Source organism: Corvus moneduloides, chromosome 1 (genome assembly GCF_009650955.1).
Source record: "Corvus moneduloides isolate bCorMon1 chromosome 1, bCorMon1.pri, whole genome shotgun sequence".
NCBI lineage: Eukaryota > Metazoa > Chordata > Aves > Passeriformes > Corvidae > Corvus > Corvus moneduloides.
In genome coordinates, this window is record NC_045476.1 from 62,252,638 (window position 1) to 62,272,540 (window position 19,903).

The following is a 19,903-nucleotide window of genomic DNA, read 5'->3' on the forward strand; positions in this document are numbered from 1 at the left end:
TAAACCAAGATCAAAACATATATAAATAAACAACCTCCATCCCAAAAAAACCTGTATAGACAAATTGGTATCGCTTCCCTTATCATTCTGAATACTCTCTTAGACAGCTTTCATGATTTTAATTTTTATCTCTCTGCCTCCACACCATGTAGAAGTGTACTTCATTCTATTCTATGTCAAGTCAAATTAAGAATAAGAAATTATATGTCCAAAATTCAAAACCACCTTACATGCGTGAAAAGGTAAGGCGTTTTTAATGCAAAATGGAAACTGATCGCGGGGTTCCCCTAAAATAGCATCCTTCTCTTCTTTGTGACTGTAAGGATAATATAGAAACTGAAGTGCTACACACAGCAGAATATTCCTATAGTTATTCTCATTAAGAACCATTTCATTCATTATACTTTACATAAAATAACAGGTTTTAGCAAAAACAAGCCAAAAGGAAGTGGCATCTAATTACCTGGTATGTCTGCATTTCTTCTTGTTTAATATATTTCTGAATCTCTCCTTTATGTTTTTCTTGAACCTCTTCTAGCAATTGCTGAAGTTCTAAGAACCTCTCTTCTTTCACTGTGGCTTCCTTTTGTGCAACTTTTACATTTTCTTTTTCTAGCTCCAAGCTACGATTTACCATTGCCAGTTGGTCTTCCATCTCACTAAGCCTCTGTGTTAAGAGTGATAATTTTGATTCTGTCTCATTTTCAGTTCTATCACTCAAACCCTCTGTTTGGGTATTCTTGCTTGCTTCATCCACACATTTTGAAGGTTCCTGAATTTCCTGCATGAATTTTCTCTGCTCTTGAACTGCATTTAGCTGAACCTGACTCACAAGAGCAGCAGCAACCTTCTCCATTAGTGTCTTCTCCAGTTCTAATATTCTCTTTTTAAGTGCTTCTCTTTCAGCTTTGCTTTGCTCTTTCATGTCTTTTATTTCATTGTAGGACTGGCACAGTTCTGAATCTTTTTCTTTAATGCATGCCTGAAGTTTCTGCAGTTGTATCTCCATCTTGCTAATGGTGACTCTTGCACTCTCATCTGAAGTCCTAAGTTGGGACTGATCTAGCAACTCTATCTCCTGACATAAGCCTCCTTCCATTTGTTCAGTTTTTCCATTGCTCCTGTCTTCTGGTTTTGACTTATCACCTTGGACTACTGCACACTTATACTTCTCTGTTATTCTTTCATGCTCTTTTTTTAACATACTTATTTCTTGCTTTAACTGGCTCATTTTTAACTTAGTTTCCTCAAGCTCATTCTTTGTTTGAGATGCCTCTGCATTTATGTTTTCTACTTGCTTTTCCAAAGCTTCCTTTTCTGCCAGAACTGCTTCAAGTATGTGTTTCAGACTGTCAGCATCTTCTTGAAAACCAGCAATGTCTGCTGGTACTTTTTGTTCAATAATTGCCAGCTCCTGCTGAAGCTTATCAATTACATCATTCAACTGCTCTACTTCCTCATCATTCTTTTTCTTCACACGTTCTTGATCGCTTTTCAGACATTCTACCTGGGCTTCAAGCTCCCGTATATGCTCGTTTTGCTCTTCAATAATCTGGGGAAAAAAAACCCAAACAGAAACACCCAGATAATTTTTGGTCTGGACTTCCCAGAAACAGTTTAATTAAACACTGAAAGATCTTGTAAAAGAAAGTTCTCAGAGAATTTCTTAATGTGATGTCTCTTCTAAAGCTTTATGAGAATTGAGACATCTTCAAACAGGACTGACAAAGTAGCCTGTGACCTTAAAGAAATGAAAAATAGGTATTAAAGCATCAGATGAAGTGGAAAGCATTTGTAACATGGTGGCTTCTAATAAATGAGTAGAAACAAAAAATGGAATGACTGGTGTTGAAAAAATCTAAGTTTAATAAATAAAATTCTTAGCAAAAGGAATAAAAAGAAGTTATCAGATTACAATAGAATAAGTTTAAAAAAATTCATTAAAATCCTTTTTAAATTGCAGCGGGAGCAAATTTCACTTGAGTGTAGAAGAATGACAAAAAAAATTTCCCTTTACAAAAATAAAATAAAGACAGACCAGATAATAAGTAGTAAGTCTAAGAAACAAAATGGATTTTTTTTAAGTGAATATTTGGAGATCTGAAGTGAACAGTGCTTCTACAGTGGAAATGTGGAAGGCAGAAGAAAATATGTCAAAAACATTTGGAAATACATAAAATAAAATCAGTTAAGATATCTAAAATAGGTAAGAACTCTAATAGAGTCTTTTAGAATATGAAGAAAACATGCAGAAAAGGTGAAAGATGACTAAATTCATTACTCAAATAGCCATGTTTTTTCCTTTATCACTTAATACTTCACTATGCTTAGTTAGTTAAATAGAATAATAAGATGACTTTGTATTAAGCATATGTACAAAAATAAATGTGGCCATATAAATTAGAACGGCTGGTTTGCCAACCAAGAACTTAATTTTAAAAATCCACAAAAACTAGAGGAAGCTCAAAAACACTAAATAAAATCTGAACAAGTCATAACATCATAAAATGGCTTGGGTTAGAAAGGACCTTAAAGATCATACAGTTGCAACCCTGCTGCCACAGGCAGAAGAAAGCACAGTGGTCCTGGTGATCGGTATCAACTCAGCATAGAGGTTTCTGTTCTTCAAATTCTGTTCTTCAAATTGGAATAAAGGCCCACAGAACGCAAATACAGTAATTAAAAGAAAAGCACTTTGTGGGATGAAGATGTCTAGGGGACTTAGAAAAGGGATTAACCTAAGAATAATCTATTAATATTTAATAATGCTCTCATAATCAAGCAGAGTAATTATTTAATGTCCTGGAAAATAAAACCAAGTCAGATGATGAAATTAAGAAAATTAAGCTTTATGTAACAAGAGAAGAAACAATTATTAAAACAAATTTTAACTGAATCCTAGGTGTTTTTCTCAAGGCAAGAACTGTAACTCTATTACTGGGGTCATTGTATAGAGCAGAACTGTTCTGGATGCTTGAAGTATAGTATTTCCTAAATCCAGTTTTCTAAATCCAATTCTAAGTTTTGTCATTGTTTCACTATAACTGAGTTTTGCACATAAAGACTCAGGGAAATTATCCAGCTCAGTCAGAGCCCTATTTTAGTGGATTCAATATGTCCTAGTAGAATGTTAGCCTAAATGTTCTGTCAGCTACCAAGGGATAACAGAAATCCCGTACTTAACTTGCTTTTGAGTTAAAGCTTATGACTAATAAATGACATTTAAAATAGTCAGATGCAAAATTCAGCCACTGAAAAAATCAATGTGTTTTATCTGTATAAAATCAGAGTAAGCCAAAAGAAGATGAAACTGATAATCAAAAAACCACATAACTGAAAAATAAGAGAAAGCTACAGGTGCTAAGGCTCAGTAAATAAAAGATAAATCTGCTTCTTTCTGTCTTCCTCTCTATTGCTAATAAAACACACCATTTTTTTTGCACCTCCATGCTTGAAACTGGATAAAAGACGTTTCCAACACTGGTATGAGGACAAAGCATTCACACAAGCTCACGGAGCTCTGTTCAACTGCTAAAAATGCATTAAAATCCAACATTACCCAGCAGGTGTCACTGGAGCGTAACACTAAATGAAGTCACGTGAGGGAAGATGCTAAAATGAATGTTGAGATTGAATTCAGCTACCTACATACTACTAAATATTCAGACATATCAGAAAAATAAGGAATGAAGAAGAATTTAAAACAAAAACTCAAGCAGAAATAAGGCAAAATAATTAAAAAGAAAAGCAAGCAAAAAGCATCTGTCATAAACAAGACTAAAAAAGAAAAAGAGATTAGGTTTAAAGCATTCCTTGAAACTGAAGCATCTGCATTTTTGAATCAAGGCAGCAATAGAAGATAATGCAACTGGTGGGGGACAGACTGTTTTTTTCCTTCAAAGAGTTAGCAGCACAAAGTAGGACTCTGAAAAGGATTTCAGAAGTGTGTACCTTGTTGTCAGTTGTGACTTCAAGTTGCTGTTGCAGTTTTGCTATTTGTTCATGAAGATGATATATTTCCTGATCCTTTTCTTGCATGATGTGAGCGAGCCTCCCAGCCACTAAATGATGGTCTTTTATGGTGGCATCTTCAGATTTCTGGATAGCTAGTCCTAGTATTTCCATTTCATCCTGCCAAAAAAACCCCAAAAACACGTTACAGTTGTACATAACATTTTCTGCATATTCTTGTATGAGTATTTCAAGTGTAGGAATTAAAAAAAACAAGTTTCATGGAATGACAAGTAATCATATGAAATTTTAAATATTCTGGCAAATTGAACAGTGGAATGCTTGAGAAAGAGAAAGAATTTGATGTCTTGGCATTTTCAAAGAACTTATTTCTGCAGAGGAAGGAGAATAAATCTTTAGGCTTCTCTGTTACACAGTTACCTTAAATAATTTGTTCTCTTGTTCAAGTTCCTGCAAGTGTGTAGTGGACTCCTTTTGCTGAATTTCTAGCTGCATGTGCAGTTGCTGAACTTCTTCATTTTTATTTTCTAGCTCCTCACGAAACTGCTCCAATTGTTCCTCAAGGTTCGTGACCTATGTTTCCAAACAAAAGGAGAAGGAAAAGGAGTAGGCAGCCATACCAAAAATTAAATGTTATAAATTTCAAGTACAATGTCCACAGTAAATTGGTTTGCTAAGCACAAACAAAATAATGTGTACTTGGTGACATTCTGAGTCCTTAAACTGAATGGAATTTTAAACACCACTAAAAAAATCAGTTGAAATCATCACAAAGTTTTTATTAATTGGGCTGAATTTTTATTTCAGAAACACTCTTTCAAGTCATAAATATTAACACAGAACAACAGCTATCATGGATCACAGGAGAATTTCAAAGGGATTTGGACTGCTGTCTCTCTAACTGTAAAAAATTTCATCTGTATAGTTCACTAAACTCAACAAAAAGCAAAAACTGACAAAACAACATGTAAATGGAAAGATGGAACTTTTCACAGGAATTTTACCTCCTTTTCTTTTCTGTCCACAGCTTCTCGTTCAGCTTGCAGTTGTACTTCAAGAGGTAACTCTCCCTTTACTATGATGGTGCCAAACTGTTTCCTTTCCTCCACCTTTACATAGGAATAATATTAACAGTTATCAGATTAAAAAAATACACTATTTTGGTCTCAAGAAAATACGAAAGGAGCAAACCCTTGATAAATTTTGACCAAGCAATACCTTTTGCAAGTGGTCAGCACTGATGATTAAGGCTTGTTCCAGTTCTCTTATCCTGCATTCTAGCTTCTCTATTTCTTCATTTCGTTCTTGTACATCTCTCTGAAGTTGCTCCTTGGAGAGCAAAAGCTCACTGCATTTGTCTGTTTTCTCTTTGAGATGATTTGTTAACTGTTCAACCTGGTGACAATATGGCAAGATTATTATATTGTATTACACTGCAAGGGTTCACTAGCAACGGCAACACCATGCATTTTGGACGGGGAGAAAATATTCCTCTTTTTCTCCCATAAGAAAACTCCTAACTCTTTAGGTGAAGCAGAATGTCAGGATACTGTGGTACGACATCAACAAATACCAACAGCATTATTTAAGAAGTGGTATGTTCTGTGCTGCATTGCCTGCTCCCTAGAACTGATCTTGTCCTTCTGAAGCCTTCATACTCTGTAGTCAGTCAAAAGCAAGCAGCACAGCATCCCTATGCAGCACACTAAAATGATGCTTTTAACGTCTGTGGATGGAATGTCTTGACCCTATGGTCAAGATGCTATTTGCCTCTGAGGAAAATCATAGCTCTAAAAATCTGTGACAAAATTATTCAAAAGAAGGAGCTGATTTGTGACATACAGAAATATCCTAAAACTCACTGGGTCTTTAACATTGAAGAGAATAGCTATACTTAAATGACAAAAGACAGGAAGCTTTGTTTTCTTGCTGTGTTCCTTAACTGGGACCAAACAGATGTCACGGATGTAGTAATTTCACTTTCTATGGGGGACAAAACATCCAAATAAAACATTCTGAATCTCAGCAGGTCAGATGTATGTATCTCAGCAATAACATATTAAAAGATTAACTGAAGTAGCAGACATAGTAATATCTATCAATTTCTAGCTACATTTCAGAAATTATTAATTGAAATTAAAGATAAGAAAGACGCATAACAAATCCATAGTATGATGTACAGAGTTAAGACCTGAGTAATTGAGCAAGAGACAGGGAAAGTAATATTTGTCCCACTCCAGAAACTGATTTCAGTATTTACAATTAGGAAGTTACGATGTAGCCAAAAGGTAGAAGACTCAAAGCATTTCAAGAGATAGGAGAGAAGAGGACCAGAACATAAAGCTGACTGGATGGTATTATTGACGTTATCCATCCATGAGTAACATCACAGTCTGAAGTGACCTCAGAAAAGTCCTGAGAGAGAAATGGAAAAATAAAAATCAAGTCTAGAGCAGACTCTACGAAGACCCTCCCCGGAATAAGTTGACAAAGCTGAAACAACAGTAAGAAACAAATTATCAACTGAAAATGCTTATGGCATTCCCTCAAAGCAGAAGAGGATTTTAAAAAATGTGCAACTACAAAAAATAGAACAGTGCTCTCAAAAGCATGATAAATAATGAAAATATGCATATTTACAAAGTATTTCAAGGAACAATGTGACATCAAAATATACTATATGTGCCACACTTGATAAGATAAATGTGAACGTAATACATTATTGAAAATCCTGTCTATAACTTCTAGCATATCACATTTAACATCACCCATATGTAAATCAGCTGCTACATCTGTGGTGCTTGCAGACATTATCTTGCTGTCTTTCCACTTACTAAAAAGTTCTAATGTAAAAATATCAAACATAAATCTCAAAATTTTAATCACAGTTAAAGCTGTCTTTCATTTCACAGCATGCTTTAAATTTCCATTGTAGCGTATCTGCCAATTTAAGAGTATACACATATGTGTATATGTACATATAAATCAGGGTGATTTTTACATAGAGATTCTGAGCAAATAGGACAATTTTTATTGTGCTATCAAATTTGAACTTTTCTTGGGAGAATTTTTTTTCAATGTGAGAATTTTAATCGGGAATTCATATGCTATCCATGCCACAAATAATAAACAAACACGTCACAAAATGAACCCAAAATGAACATCCTGGATTCAGGAAAATTAATTGTGCTGGAGCCACCTCCATCTGTGTAATACGTAAGCAGGAGAGGAATGTGCACACTCTTTGCAACAGAAGGAGATAGATGCTGAATTTCTGTATATGTTTTGTTTAACACGTACACAGCTAATTCCAGACAATTCATTGTTCACAGAGGCTGATGACAACCATATCCCATAGTACTAACTGAACGTCATCTTTCACAAACCTTTGCACTAAAATATATTTAGAAACCCAATGAAACACAGTTCTAAACCTGGAAATTCTAAATAAATAAGTACTTTGACACCCACATCTCGCATATAGCAGTTACATCCTATTACTGTCTGTGGTCCTAAACTATATCCTAGAATCATAGAATGCTTTGGGTTGGAAGGGACCTTAAAGATCACCTAGTTCCAACACACCTGCCACAGGCAGGGACACCTTCCGCTGTTTTATATAATACAGAATACTAAATACTGCTAATATTTAAGAACTGAATTAACAGCAACTGAACTACTCCAGTAAGACCTTCGATTTGAAAACGACAGTCTAACCTAATACAGGGCATTTTAATACTGAAAATCAAGCAAGAAAATAATGCAAAAGTATCAACCTTGATCAAAAAGCAGCACACAAGAAAACCCACAAAAAATAAAATGTTATTTAATTGACTAACAGTTCATCAAACAAAATCTGCAAAAGCATTATAATAGCATTTACATTATAAAAGCATTTACACTGTTGCCACTTCTTGATTTTCCTGAGTCTAACAGTTTTCTGTGAGTCCCCTGAGCTGCTGTTCTAGAGTCACTGCATTTGTTCCAGTGCCAGCAGACATTCACTGGGGAGGTTCAGGTGTACACAGAGAGTGCTGCAACACCTCAGGTGTTACACCTCAGCAACTCAATTCCCTCAGTGGTGTACCTGTGCTATAAACAGGATGTCAAAAAACTACATAAGAACATGTAAAATTGTTAAAACAGTCTTGAATGCTTCCACAAACTTTTGAGAACAGCAGATTTTCTAAGTTAAGTTATAGGAGAGAGCCTTATTGAAAGTTAAGAAGTTTCTGTACGTCTGCTACTAAAACAAAACAGCCTAAAAAAATCCCCAAAACACAGTTCACCACTTTCCTACAACACCTTCAGTCTCAGGGGATTTACTTTCCTGGTTTGCAAATGGATGCAGAGTAGGTACACCATAAAATAGCTTCACTGTAATAACTTAACAGCTGTCAACTTGCCATTTATGTTCATTGAATATAAGTAATAAAATGTGTTACCTCTCTGGTTTGATGTTCATTGACAGGCTGACTCCTTTGTGGAACCTTAAGCTGTTGCTCCAGCTTCTGTATCTCTTGCTGGAATACATCTCTTTCATGCTCTCGGTCAATTGCTTGCTCCTGAAAGTTAGGAAATTATGTGGATACACCATTTTATTTAAACCCAATCCAAGTTAAGTATCTTATTACTTCTTACTTGCATTAATGTGAGCCTGGTAACAGTATGTGAGTATTTTTAAGGCAGCAGAACCTATTGCAGCTACCATTAACACCTTTATCATTTGGGGCAATAAATCTCATATTTTTTAATAAAAAAATTAGCATAGCAGAGACACATCAAGTAATATTTCACAAAAATGACAAGTTTGTTTCTTCTGTTCCAGATATACTACACAAATGACAGTAAGCAAATATTTAATGATTTCATTCCTAATGTTTGTCTGCGATAAACGTAGAATAAACAGAAATTCAAAATAGAAATGAACTCTGTGTTAATACTGATAAAGAGCAATCAGAAAAAAATAATTATAAATTGCTTGAAATACAGAGCTGTCCTAAGTAAGCACCTCCAATTAATTTTCAACTTTTAAAATGTTATTAAATTCTTGGGCTGGAACCTACAGCACTGCCTATATTTGCTACCACCTGCCTATGTTTGCTCAAAATCTGCAAATAATTAGCATTTCCCCTTGAATCAAACCTCAGCACCAGTGCTACCAACCCACCTTCATAAAATCTGCCTTTTACCATACTTACATCTAGAAATTTTCTTGTTTTCTCAAGTTGTTTCTCCAAGGCCTGGTTTTGCTGCCTTAAGTCCATTAGTTCTGCATTTTTCTCTTGTTCTAGCTCTATGAAACGATTGACTTGCTCTTCCAAGTCTATTTCCAAGACTTTAACTTGCTTCTGAAGGTCATCATACTCTTTTTCAGCTTGACGTTGTACTTCAATTTTTTCCTTCATTAGCTTTTCTGTTTCCTCCAGTAATTCTGAGTATAATAAAAGCATCACTACTTTTAGGTATGAATAATAAGCAATGTTATAAAGCAAAATCACTCCCCAAGGCATCCATGCTGTAATCTACAGAAGGATGTGAACTGGCTTGGGTTTTTACTATTTTTCTTTCTTTGAAAATATGTTTTCTTCTGAGAAATTATCAGGATAATGACTGAAGAAAATTCATATTAAAATTACTATCCTTTAGTTAGTCTTCAAAGGACTGTTACTGAAGTTGTATCAGATCACTTCCCCGTTTAAGTTTCATATCAATTAAGAGGCCATTGTACAATTGAAAAGGAAAGGAAATGCATGGAGTGAAACCACAGCTAGAGTCAGCACAGGAGTTAACAATGATGCACAGAAAACCCAACCCTCTTCTCATCCCCATTGCCAGTAAAATCAATCCACTCCCAGATTTCATTATTTAATGTGATACATACAAATAATTCAGGGGAAATACTGAGAGACTGCTGGGCAGACAGAAAGGAAAATTACTGACCTGCAACTGGAGCTTACAAAATCAGTGACTGCATGAATGCCCAATTTTGAGTCATCACAAAAAAGCCAGCAAGCACATACATAGGAAAGCCCCAAACCACTCCAAGACTCTTAAGCCACAGCCCACTGAAGTACCTATTAACTAAACGTACGAACCCCTTGAGGTAAAACCCAAACAGCTAAGCGCACTTACTTTTGGAGAATCTTAAAAACAGGATTGATATTTTAACAGAAACAATAAAATTTACTTTCACTAGAGAAGAAAGATCCTTCAGGCACCATCATCTTACATCGTATTTAACCAATTCTCATTTCTAGGTAACCACTATGTACCAATATAATAAAAACTTTAATTATCACAGTGAATGACTTAGCTGTATTTGGAAATAAAAAGCGATAAAAGACTACAAAAATATCTCTCCAATACCATCTAAGTAACTGCAATTCATAGGTGAATAAGATGATGGTTATTGATGAATTTACTTATGTTTAGAAATCAAAAGAAATGTTGTTAGCAAAACGTTGAACTGAGTATGAAATACATCATCAAAGCTGCAGGCCAGTAAGAAATACAAGTAACGTCAGTAAGCCAAAAGCCCAATAATCCTGATTAACAATGTCAGTACGTGTAAGTCTTCCACCCAGTTACAGATTGGCCATGCAACATACAAACACACCTGCTTGGGAAGCTGCATCGATTGCAGCATCTACTAGGCCTAGGAGAATAGAGAGAGAGAAAACAAAAAAAAGAAGCAAAGTAATTCACATGCCAGCTACAGTTTTCTTGTGGTGCAACAATGTAAGAGAAAATGAAGCCAAAGATAGATGTGGCATTTAATGACAAAGTTGTTGAGATAACTTAGGGAATGTGACAAGTTATTCTGGTATGCATGATATAAGTGCCTACACATACTTATAGAATTGTTTATCCTTACAGCTCTTATACATGAAAATAACTTAAAAATATTTAGAAGCCTAAACCATACCAAAAATAACTAAAGTGGAGTCACAGACAAGGATCTTCTTTACTACAGAGTAGGAAGCAGCAGGTTGTTCTTACAATTCTGTTGTTACAGAAAACTGCAGGAAATGGCAAATACACAAGATGTGCAATCCATAAAAATAGCAACATTATAAACTGGAATAAACTTCTGGAAATTAAATAAAATGGTAACTCCATCCTGCTATTTACAATGTAAGCACTGCAATCCTTGAAAGATCAGTACTTCTTAAAATACTAGTGTTCTAATTTTCTTCCCCTCTCAAACATGAAACATTAATTTCAGTTATTAGTTTAAGGAAGAATTAAAAGACATATTTACTTCATGAGGGTAAATGCTTTTTTTGAGTAAGCAGTTAGTTAGATTACATTGACACGGTATATATCTGAAATTTTCACCATCAGGACTGAAAGCTTTCATTACTGGTAGGTAAAAGCCTTTCTTTATCATGCAACTTCTGTGCTATTCTTCCCTGAAAGAGGAATTTATTAGAAAAGTTTATCTTCCTTGCCTACAGTAAATACAGCCATCACACGTAGTGCAATCATGTTCTGGTGGGTATGCTTCCTAGTCCATCTTTCTGTTTGGAAAGTATTTAGACAGAATTTATATCCATTGTTGCTATTCCATCTCCAGTGATAATCTAAATAAAAGAAGATCTTCGGAGATAAAGCTTTCTCTGGCTTAAAGAACAACTGTAATTTCTCAACACTTGTAAAAATTCAGTCATTTCTTGTTTAAAAATCAAGAAAAGTTATCATGCCAACATTAGGCAACAGGTGTGAAAATACCACATTTGGCCCTATCACATTTTTATTAATGATCACACAGGCAATGGGGAGAAGCCTTTGCCAAGACTAGTTATTATTTTATTTGGAAGTGTAAGAAAATCTCATAGAAAGATCGTGATGAATACATACGCTGCTCTACTGGCCCCGCCTCTGCTCTCATGGCGTCCTTCTGTCTGGAGAGTAATTCCTTTTCTTCCTGCACCTGCTGCTGTTCAGCCTCTAACTCCTGCAATTTGTTACCTGTACACAGCAGCTCTTGCTCAAGATGGTCAATTACATCTATTTTTTCCTGGAGTTGTTTTTCCAGAAACGTTTTCTCATCTGCATAACCATCAATGAGGCCTGTAAAACACCAGTTTGGAGGCAGATTTAACAGACAATCAAAACCAATTTTTTTCTTGTTGAAGTCCCTACCTGTATTCTGACATGCATGCACATGTATGTTGTTTGCTCAACACTTGACAATTTTTACTCCTGTCCTTGCTATCCTTTCATGATAAACAAATTATAGCAAAGACAGCAGAACACCAAATACAGCTCTTAATTTTTACTCCGCACAAAACCTCTGGAGCAAACAGGAACTCCAAAGCCAAAGAAAAATACATATGTAATAAACACAGGAGAAATAAGAAATTTAAATAAATTCAGTATAAATCACTACATATCTAGTCCTGAATCAGTATTAAAATGGATTTTACCCTATCTTGAGAATGTAGAAAAGCTAAAGATACTTCCATTTGTTAACAATGTAGACCCATCTTTTTTTCCATATTTGAATTCACAGAGAACACAGACATATAGGACTGGATATTGAAACAGAAAATACTGAACGAGTAACATCATTTATAACATTTCAAAACCTTGAGACAGTACAAACTCCAGTGGTTATTCCCACCATATCAGATACTGTTCACAATGAGTACTTAACAGATTTGAAGTTGAGAGGGCATTCCCAGGTTAAATGGAATGCACATTCCCACAAAAAAGTTATGAACAATGAAGTCTGTTAAAATCACACATCGTGGTATTTACTTCTGCCAACTTTTTTTTGAGATGTAATGAAAATTTTCAGAGTTCAGTGAACAAATTTGCATTAGCTTTTCTATCATATCAGATAAGTTGTATCTGACACCACTAAAACACAAGAGGTTTGAAAATGTCTCAGCTACAGCAGTTTTTGTGATAAGAAAGAAATGATCACAAATGACAAATTTTATCTCAAGAGAAGACAGAGTACCATCAGATGTATAATGAACTAAGACATTGTTCTGCATACCTACCTAAGAAATTTAATAAAAGAATGTAGATTTCTTTGTCAGAGTGTGCTCACAACTCACTTCAATGGGCAGAAATGAAATCAAAAGCCTTCTATGACATCTTTGTTTCATTATACCAACATCAACAAAAAAAGGTGCCAGTCATTTAGAAGTGCATTAATTTCAAATGCACCTAACTTACAACTGTGCAATATATTTATCAAAGGCTAAAACTAACATCTAATTCTGTCTCTTATATTCTAGAACTGTTCATGAACCAAATCAATACAGCCATTCCATCCTAATATATTAGGCATTTTTACTTTATTATTGAAGATTTGTGAACAAAATTTCTATCAAGACAAAATACTATCCTCCAAAAAAAGCAACTGCCTACATTCTGAAATTCTTCAATACTAAAAGTTTTTCTAAGTCCATCCGTGTCAGAATATAAATTCTTAGGTCATTTATATCTTGTGGAAGAGTTCTTCGTATTTTTGCATGTTTAGATGTGTTCCAAACAATTTTTTTCGCTCTTAATTTAATCTTGGGGGAAAAAAAAAAGTAGTAATGCCTATTTTAGATTTGAATCTATTCCTTCTGAAATAAATTTTCATCCTTTCTGGTTTTGCTAAAGCTACTGAAATGTTGTAGCCAGTACTGCTGCTGCTGACACACAACATCTATGCTGTATGAACTGACAGGCGACCAAGTGTCCCTCACACCACATTTTAGACACATGGCTTAGAAACCTGCACTGCTTTTCAGCTTATGTGTGTCCCAGCTATTAATAGCATGTGAAATCATGATGGATTATCTGTGTAAAAAGAAGTGGGAGGCTGGCAGGGTAGCATTCTCCAGGAGTAACATTTGGCTATCAAACTTCACTCTATGCTTCCACTTTGCAACAGAGAAGTCTGCTGAGCTTCAAGACTATCAAAAATACCTTTCTGCTTACTACTACAGAGATCCTACCTACAGAGCAGGTGTTTTTTGCATCTTTTCCAGATGCTAATCACAGATAATGATAGACATGTTGGGTGGCTACAAAACATTGAGCTATCAAAACAAGAGAACAAACAGTGTCTGTCAGATTTGAACATATTTTCCTGATATCAGAATAGATTATTAGATTTGTAAGACCCTACAATTTTTAATTGCTTCCTTAATGCAGTTGAAAATACACTTTTTAAAAGATCACTTCAAACAGCACAAACTGAAACATATCACCACCATATCATCACATTCAGAGTAAAGGCTCTGTGTCAAGGTCATGAGGCAGCAGGCACAAACTGAAATATGGGAAACTGCACTTCAACATGTGAAAATAAGTTTGGGGTGTTTTTCCTTTCCCCTCATTGACACTGGTCGAACACTGGAACGTGCTCCAGTGGTCAAACACTGGAATGGCCACTCAGAGAGACGGTGGACATTCAAAACTTGACTGAACACAGCCTTAGGCAAGCTGCTCTACCTGATCTTGCTTTGAGCAAGGGGCTGGAATAGTTGATCTCCAGAGGTGCCTTCCAGCCTCAACTGTTTATGATTTTAAGTTGTTAACATTTAAGCTTGTCTGCACAAACAAACATGTTATGATGGAATAAATTAATTTTGAGGATCCAAGCACACATACAACCTATTATTTTTAATACTGTCATTATTTTTAATATTGTCAAAACTGGAAAACAGAATTACAGTGTGGTTGATGTTGGTAGGGACCTCCAGAGGTCATCATGTCCATAACTATCCAGAAGGCTGATAACATTCTAAAACTTGCAAAGAAATGGATAAAATTTACAATTTCTTTACCAATTAATAAGTAAGTAGATGCAAAGTCCAACAACTTGTAAAAAAAGCTACTCACCTTCAGCTTTACTAAGTTCCAAAGCCAACTGCTCTCTGGCTTTGGTTTCCTCATTAAGACGTTCTTGTAGCTCTTCCTGATACCTGATAAATTCTGTGGCCTCTTGCTGCTTCTTGAAGGACTCTCGCATGAGTTCTGTCTGAGTAATTTTAGCATGTTCAAGCTATCACAGGAAAAAAAAATTACAGAAATTAGATAAACACCTATTCTATCATTGCTATTTAATTAACAGTTGCTTCACAGAGTGATGGGAAGTCTCACATAACTTCACTAGACATTTGATATTTGATATTTGATAACATTTGGTAAAATCTTTATTGAACACTCATTTGCAGAGTTCAAGATGAAGACTGACTTACAAAAGTCTAAGCAAACAGTCTTTGTCAGCATAGTGAACTCCATGAGCCACCTGGCTAAATCCGTGTCTTTGTTCCGGTAATTCCTGATTTATGAGCTTACACTAGATTCACCTTTGTTTAGACAACGTTTTGCACTAAATACGGGTAAGTTACCACCCACCATACACTTAAAATGGCTTAAAAACATTGTATAAAACTGGCAGAAGCCTTATTATGAATTGACTCAAGTAGTGCTTCTCCTCTTTTTCTCCTTAACATAAAGATAGATGAGAACACCAGGAAAATGTGAATTTTCATAGTATTGCACATTTTAACCAACAAGGGAGTAAAGCAGTGCTTCTTCCAACAGTGTCAACCTACCAGAATTACTAAGGATTTTTAAAATTCTTCTCCCCTTCTCTGGTGGGTTAATATTTAACATGTTAATGTTTAATACAGATGCAGAACAGTCTCACTGTGCCAGTATCCTGGAGTACTGGAAAACCATGTCACATAGAACTGCATATTTACAGTTTAGACATACCCAAAATGATAAATTCAAAACTAAATAAATTAGAATTATAAAAGTAAAATAGTGCATAAAGACAAAACATTTTTAGAAGTTTTGATTACACAAAATGTCCATTTAAGATAACATCAAACTGAAATCAATTACTAAAATCTTTACCTCTCAACTATTAACATTTATAGTCTACAGCCACCTCTCTGAGGGACACAAACACAAATTGTTAGAGCTGAACTCTGCATGAGTTCTTTGTGTGGCTTGTATTCAAAATAAGACAATTTATTTTGAATAAGAACAATGTCAGAAAATGAAATAACACATCTTCTGCTCCTTTGGTTTCTTGGTTGTTTTTTTTTTACTTTTTAATATTCTGGTTATTGGCAGATATTTGAAAGAGAACAACATCTACAGTTTCTATAAAATATTCCATCTCTCAAAAAAAAAAAAAAGCTTTCACACGAAGTCCCACTAAGATCGTGAATATGAGGAGTTTGCTTTAAAAGCTCAGAAAAATGGGTTAAGGAACATTAAATAGAATAGTGCACACAAAATTATCCACTTTGAAAAGAAGGTCTGAATAATCAATACATTCTCTTTTATAGACTGAATTTAAATACTCAATTTCTTTTCTACAGCATTCCTTTTTAGATAGACATCATTAACATGTTCATGTTATTTATTTATTCTGCCAGGGGTTAAAGAAAGGTCTAAATACTGCAACTATCTACACTGATTTGAGATATTTTTAAAAATCACTGAGCACCCTGACTGTAGCCTTGTATTTTCAAGTGTTTAATGAAAGACCTATCTCAGATAAAAGGGAAACCTATGACAGATTCACTGTACAGAGACAACCGTAAAAGTGGCTTCCTGAAATGCATGAAATATTCCAGTTAAAACTCAGAATAAAAATTACTCTCCAGCTTTTTTCAGTAATAACAACTCGAAGTATTGTTAAAAATATCACAGGGCAAAACAAAAAAGAAGTACAAACACAAACATGATTTTTTTAAGATCAACAGTTTCTCCACGGGATCACTGGAAGCAATTCTCCAGCTTATGCTAGTTACTGTTACTAGTTAGTGCACCAAAGCTAAAAAGGAGCAACTTTGACTGCAGTCTCTCCCCCAGTGTGAATTATTCTCAGTGAGAAAAATGAAATGGAGTAAGTAACACTGAAGTGCTTTAAAAGGAGATCTCAAATATCTGGAATTTAACATATTTCTGTCATTGTTAAATTTCTTGTGTTAGAAATGATCAATTGTATAACTGAGGCTTTTTCAGTGCCCACTGAAAAGTGACTAGGAAAAGGGCCTATCAGCAGTACATAATAATTTTAACAGTAGGGACAATTTTATATCATTTTTCATTGCATTCTTTTCTATTTAAGCTTAATTTCTTTTAAAAACTTGTATACTTACTGAATAGGGAGGTGTAGGCAAGGAGATTTTAGAGACAACTTTTAAAATGTGCCCATTTTTTTTGTGGCTGAAGTGAAAAATTGAAGTATTTACAACTACAGAATTATTCTCATCCAAATGTTCGGTGAAAGGAAAAGGATATGGTAAAGGCACACGAGATTCAACCTCATATGTATCTTCTTCTTGGCCTTCAGTCCACAAACCACTGAACAGATTAGACGCCCAGTAGGTGCGGTAAGAATCCATTCCAGAAAATATTGCTCTTGCTGTCTTCTCAACCGTCCCGTGGGTATTTTGCACTAGCTGGGCTGGCTTTAGAAATTTCTGACAGGAATTTGTAACAGAACACGTGCATTTAACACATACCAGCACAGTCGGTGACAAACCTACTCCGAATCAGTAGGAAGCCTCAGATCACTTTTCAAGCTGAGTAATTCAGGGGTGGATTAATCCCAAACAGAGGTACAGGAAAACTTCGTATGGTCACTCCTAAAAAATCCTTCTTAGAGAAGTTTCACGTGAAAAAGCAACAGACATCTCCCAACAGCAACTGGCAAATAATTTCCAAGGCAAGGAAGCACAATTTTCTTCTACTCACACAGGATCGCTGCAGCAGACAAGCAAGCTAACAAAACTGAAACTAAAAATTTTCCAACTCCACTACGGCAAATGAAAGAAAAATACAGGTATGTCATTATTTGCATTCATCCTTGTTTCTGGAGTTAGTTCAACAGGAAGAGCTTTCTCAAACTCTGCTAGCTTAAAGGTTTCCTTCTAGTATCTCCCAACTGAAAGAGTTCAGGGGTGTGGCCCAGTTTTTATTTACCTATACATAACACCAGCAGGTGGAATTTGAGTTAATACACCCACTGTATGCCTTGCCTTAAGTTTCAAACTGCACTTTGGGCCTGAAAGTGTGTGTTCAGACAGGTCTCATACAGTTACTTTGAAGATTTTGCCAGGTTTCTCTTACTCTTTTAAGTCTATTTGAAAAAATGGGTACATGCCTCTATGCACAACACAACTGATCAGAGGAAAGGTTAAAATCTTTTCTGTATGTAACCAGTTTTAGATTATAAAATTTTGCAGACTAGGAAAAAATAAAGTATTCAGTTTCTGAATATTTAAAAATTATTTTCAAGTCACCTATATATCCGTGGTCTATACAAGAAGTGTATATAATCCAGTAAGCACACACCAGACACTGCAAAGCAAACAAGCCTGAATGCTTGCAAAGTTTCTCTACAGAACAGCCAGAGAGATGTCAATATTTACACTGTGTGAAAATGTGTAAACAGATGAATTTTTTATTAACCAAAGAAAAAAAAGCCAAACATATATGATCACCAGAGATAAATCCATCTTTGCATAAATGATATTAATGAAAAAAAAAGTGTCTATGTATTTGAGACATAACTCTGTTGCTGGTATTGGCAAAGTCTCAGCTACAAAGCTATGAAGGAAAATACTTTGATACCTTTGAATTGAGATGTACACAGTCTAAAAGTAAAGCACATGATAAACGCAGTGTGATTTGAACTGAGCTAGGTATATAGCTCCCATTCCAGTTAACAAGGAAGTACTCCAGGCAGCAACCAGCATCCCACCAACACAAAGTACCCTGATAGCAAACTGCCCCCTTTTTGGATACTATTCCTGAATCCCATACCTCACATAAATGCTAGAGCACAGACTCCTTTTCTGATAGCAAGTTGGATATGTGCTTAGCTGGCTAGGTTTAAACCATAGTTAGAAGAGACAGCAGGAGAGCTCCACCTTTTTGGCCAGTCAATTGACTAAAATGTTTGTCAAGAGAACTAGGCACAGTTCCCCTTATTCCTCCCTCTTCACAAGGGCCAGCTCTATGTGCTCTGACACCTCCTGTCTCATCTCTGGATTGTAGCAGAATGCAGGTGATCCGTATGAGCCATGACTGCCCTAGATTGATAAGAATGCCCAAATTCAGGCTTCCTCTACAGACAAAAGTAGATTTCTAATAGGAAACTAAATTCATCAGTAAAGTCATGTTGGAGCAGTCTTTTTTGGGGGGGAGGCACCTGAAGCATCGTCTCACCTGTCAAAATGAGCCCTACGGGTTTTAGGCTTATGAAAACACAATCACAAGAAAAATAAAGCCCAACTGAGACACAAAATGTAAAATGCTTCTCTGTTAAATAACCCCACCTGATTTGAAGTTTCATTGATAGCTTCCAGAAGCTTCTCAACAGCTGCCTGCAGTCGAGAACTAATATTCAGAATGAGCTCTTCATTTTCAGGATCTATTTCCATTCCACTTTCTGCAAGATGTTGGCTCAGCAGTCCTTCACCTGCTGCTCCTGACCACACGTTAATATCATCATCTCCCATACTAATACCATGATATGAGGAACAAGACTCTGGGAAAAAAAATAGTTACCATTTCACACAGACTCTTAGCAATTGCAAACATGAAAAACTGTACAACTGAGTTACAGTAAGAAAGACAAATCAGAAAATGATTAAAATATTCATCATAGTCACAAAAACAGAAAGGGAAATATTGCATACTAAAACTCACACAAACAAGATAAACAATGTGTTAATTAAAAAGAAGCAGAAGTGCAAGAGAAAAGGAGATATTAACAGACAATATTTTAAACATACTTTCAGTATGCTTAGGGGCTCTGACACTCATCTTCAAACCTTTCTTATGACCAGTAACCCTTAGTACTTAGAATAACTTGCAGTAATACTTGCAAGATTGTCTTTAAAATACAAATCAGTTAAAAAACCCCAAACAAAACCAGAAACAG

The 19,903-nt window shown here is 35.4% G+C and overlaps 1 protein-coding gene across 8 annotated transcripts in view; it reads right to left on the minus strand.

Moving 5' to 3' along the window:
* The window catches only part of AKAP9 (A-kinase anchoring protein 9), a 105,694-nt gene that overhangs the window by 19,031 nt on the left and 66,760 nt on the right, over positions 1–19,903 (minus strand). For 7 of the 8 annotated variants that reach the window (XM_032112472.1, XM_032112463.1, XM_032112444.1 and 4 more), the window contains 11 exons: positions 19,296–19,507; positions 14,827–14,989; positions 11,836–12,048; positions 10,592–10,630; positions 9,174–9,406; positions 8,418–8,537; positions 5,191–5,367; positions 4,977–5,081; positions 4,393–4,545; positions 3,952–4,131; positions 464–1,552 (listed from right to left, as the gene is read on the minus strand). In XM_032112472.1, the coding sequence (XP_031968363.1) occupies positions 464–1,552; positions 3,952–4,131; positions 4,393–4,545; positions 4,977–5,081; positions 5,191–5,367; positions 8,418–8,537; positions 9,174–9,406; positions 10,592–10,630; positions 11,836–12,048; positions 14,827–14,989; positions 19,296–19,507 (2,684 nt within the window). The remainder of the gene's footprint in view (positions 1–463; positions 1,553–3,951; positions 4,132–4,392; positions 4,546–4,976; positions 5,082–5,190; positions 5,368–8,417; positions 8,538–9,173; positions 9,407–10,591; positions 10,631–11,835; positions 12,049–14,826; positions 14,990–19,295; positions 19,508–19,903) is intronic. The other variant, XM_032112430.1, reaches the window with a different exon arrangement.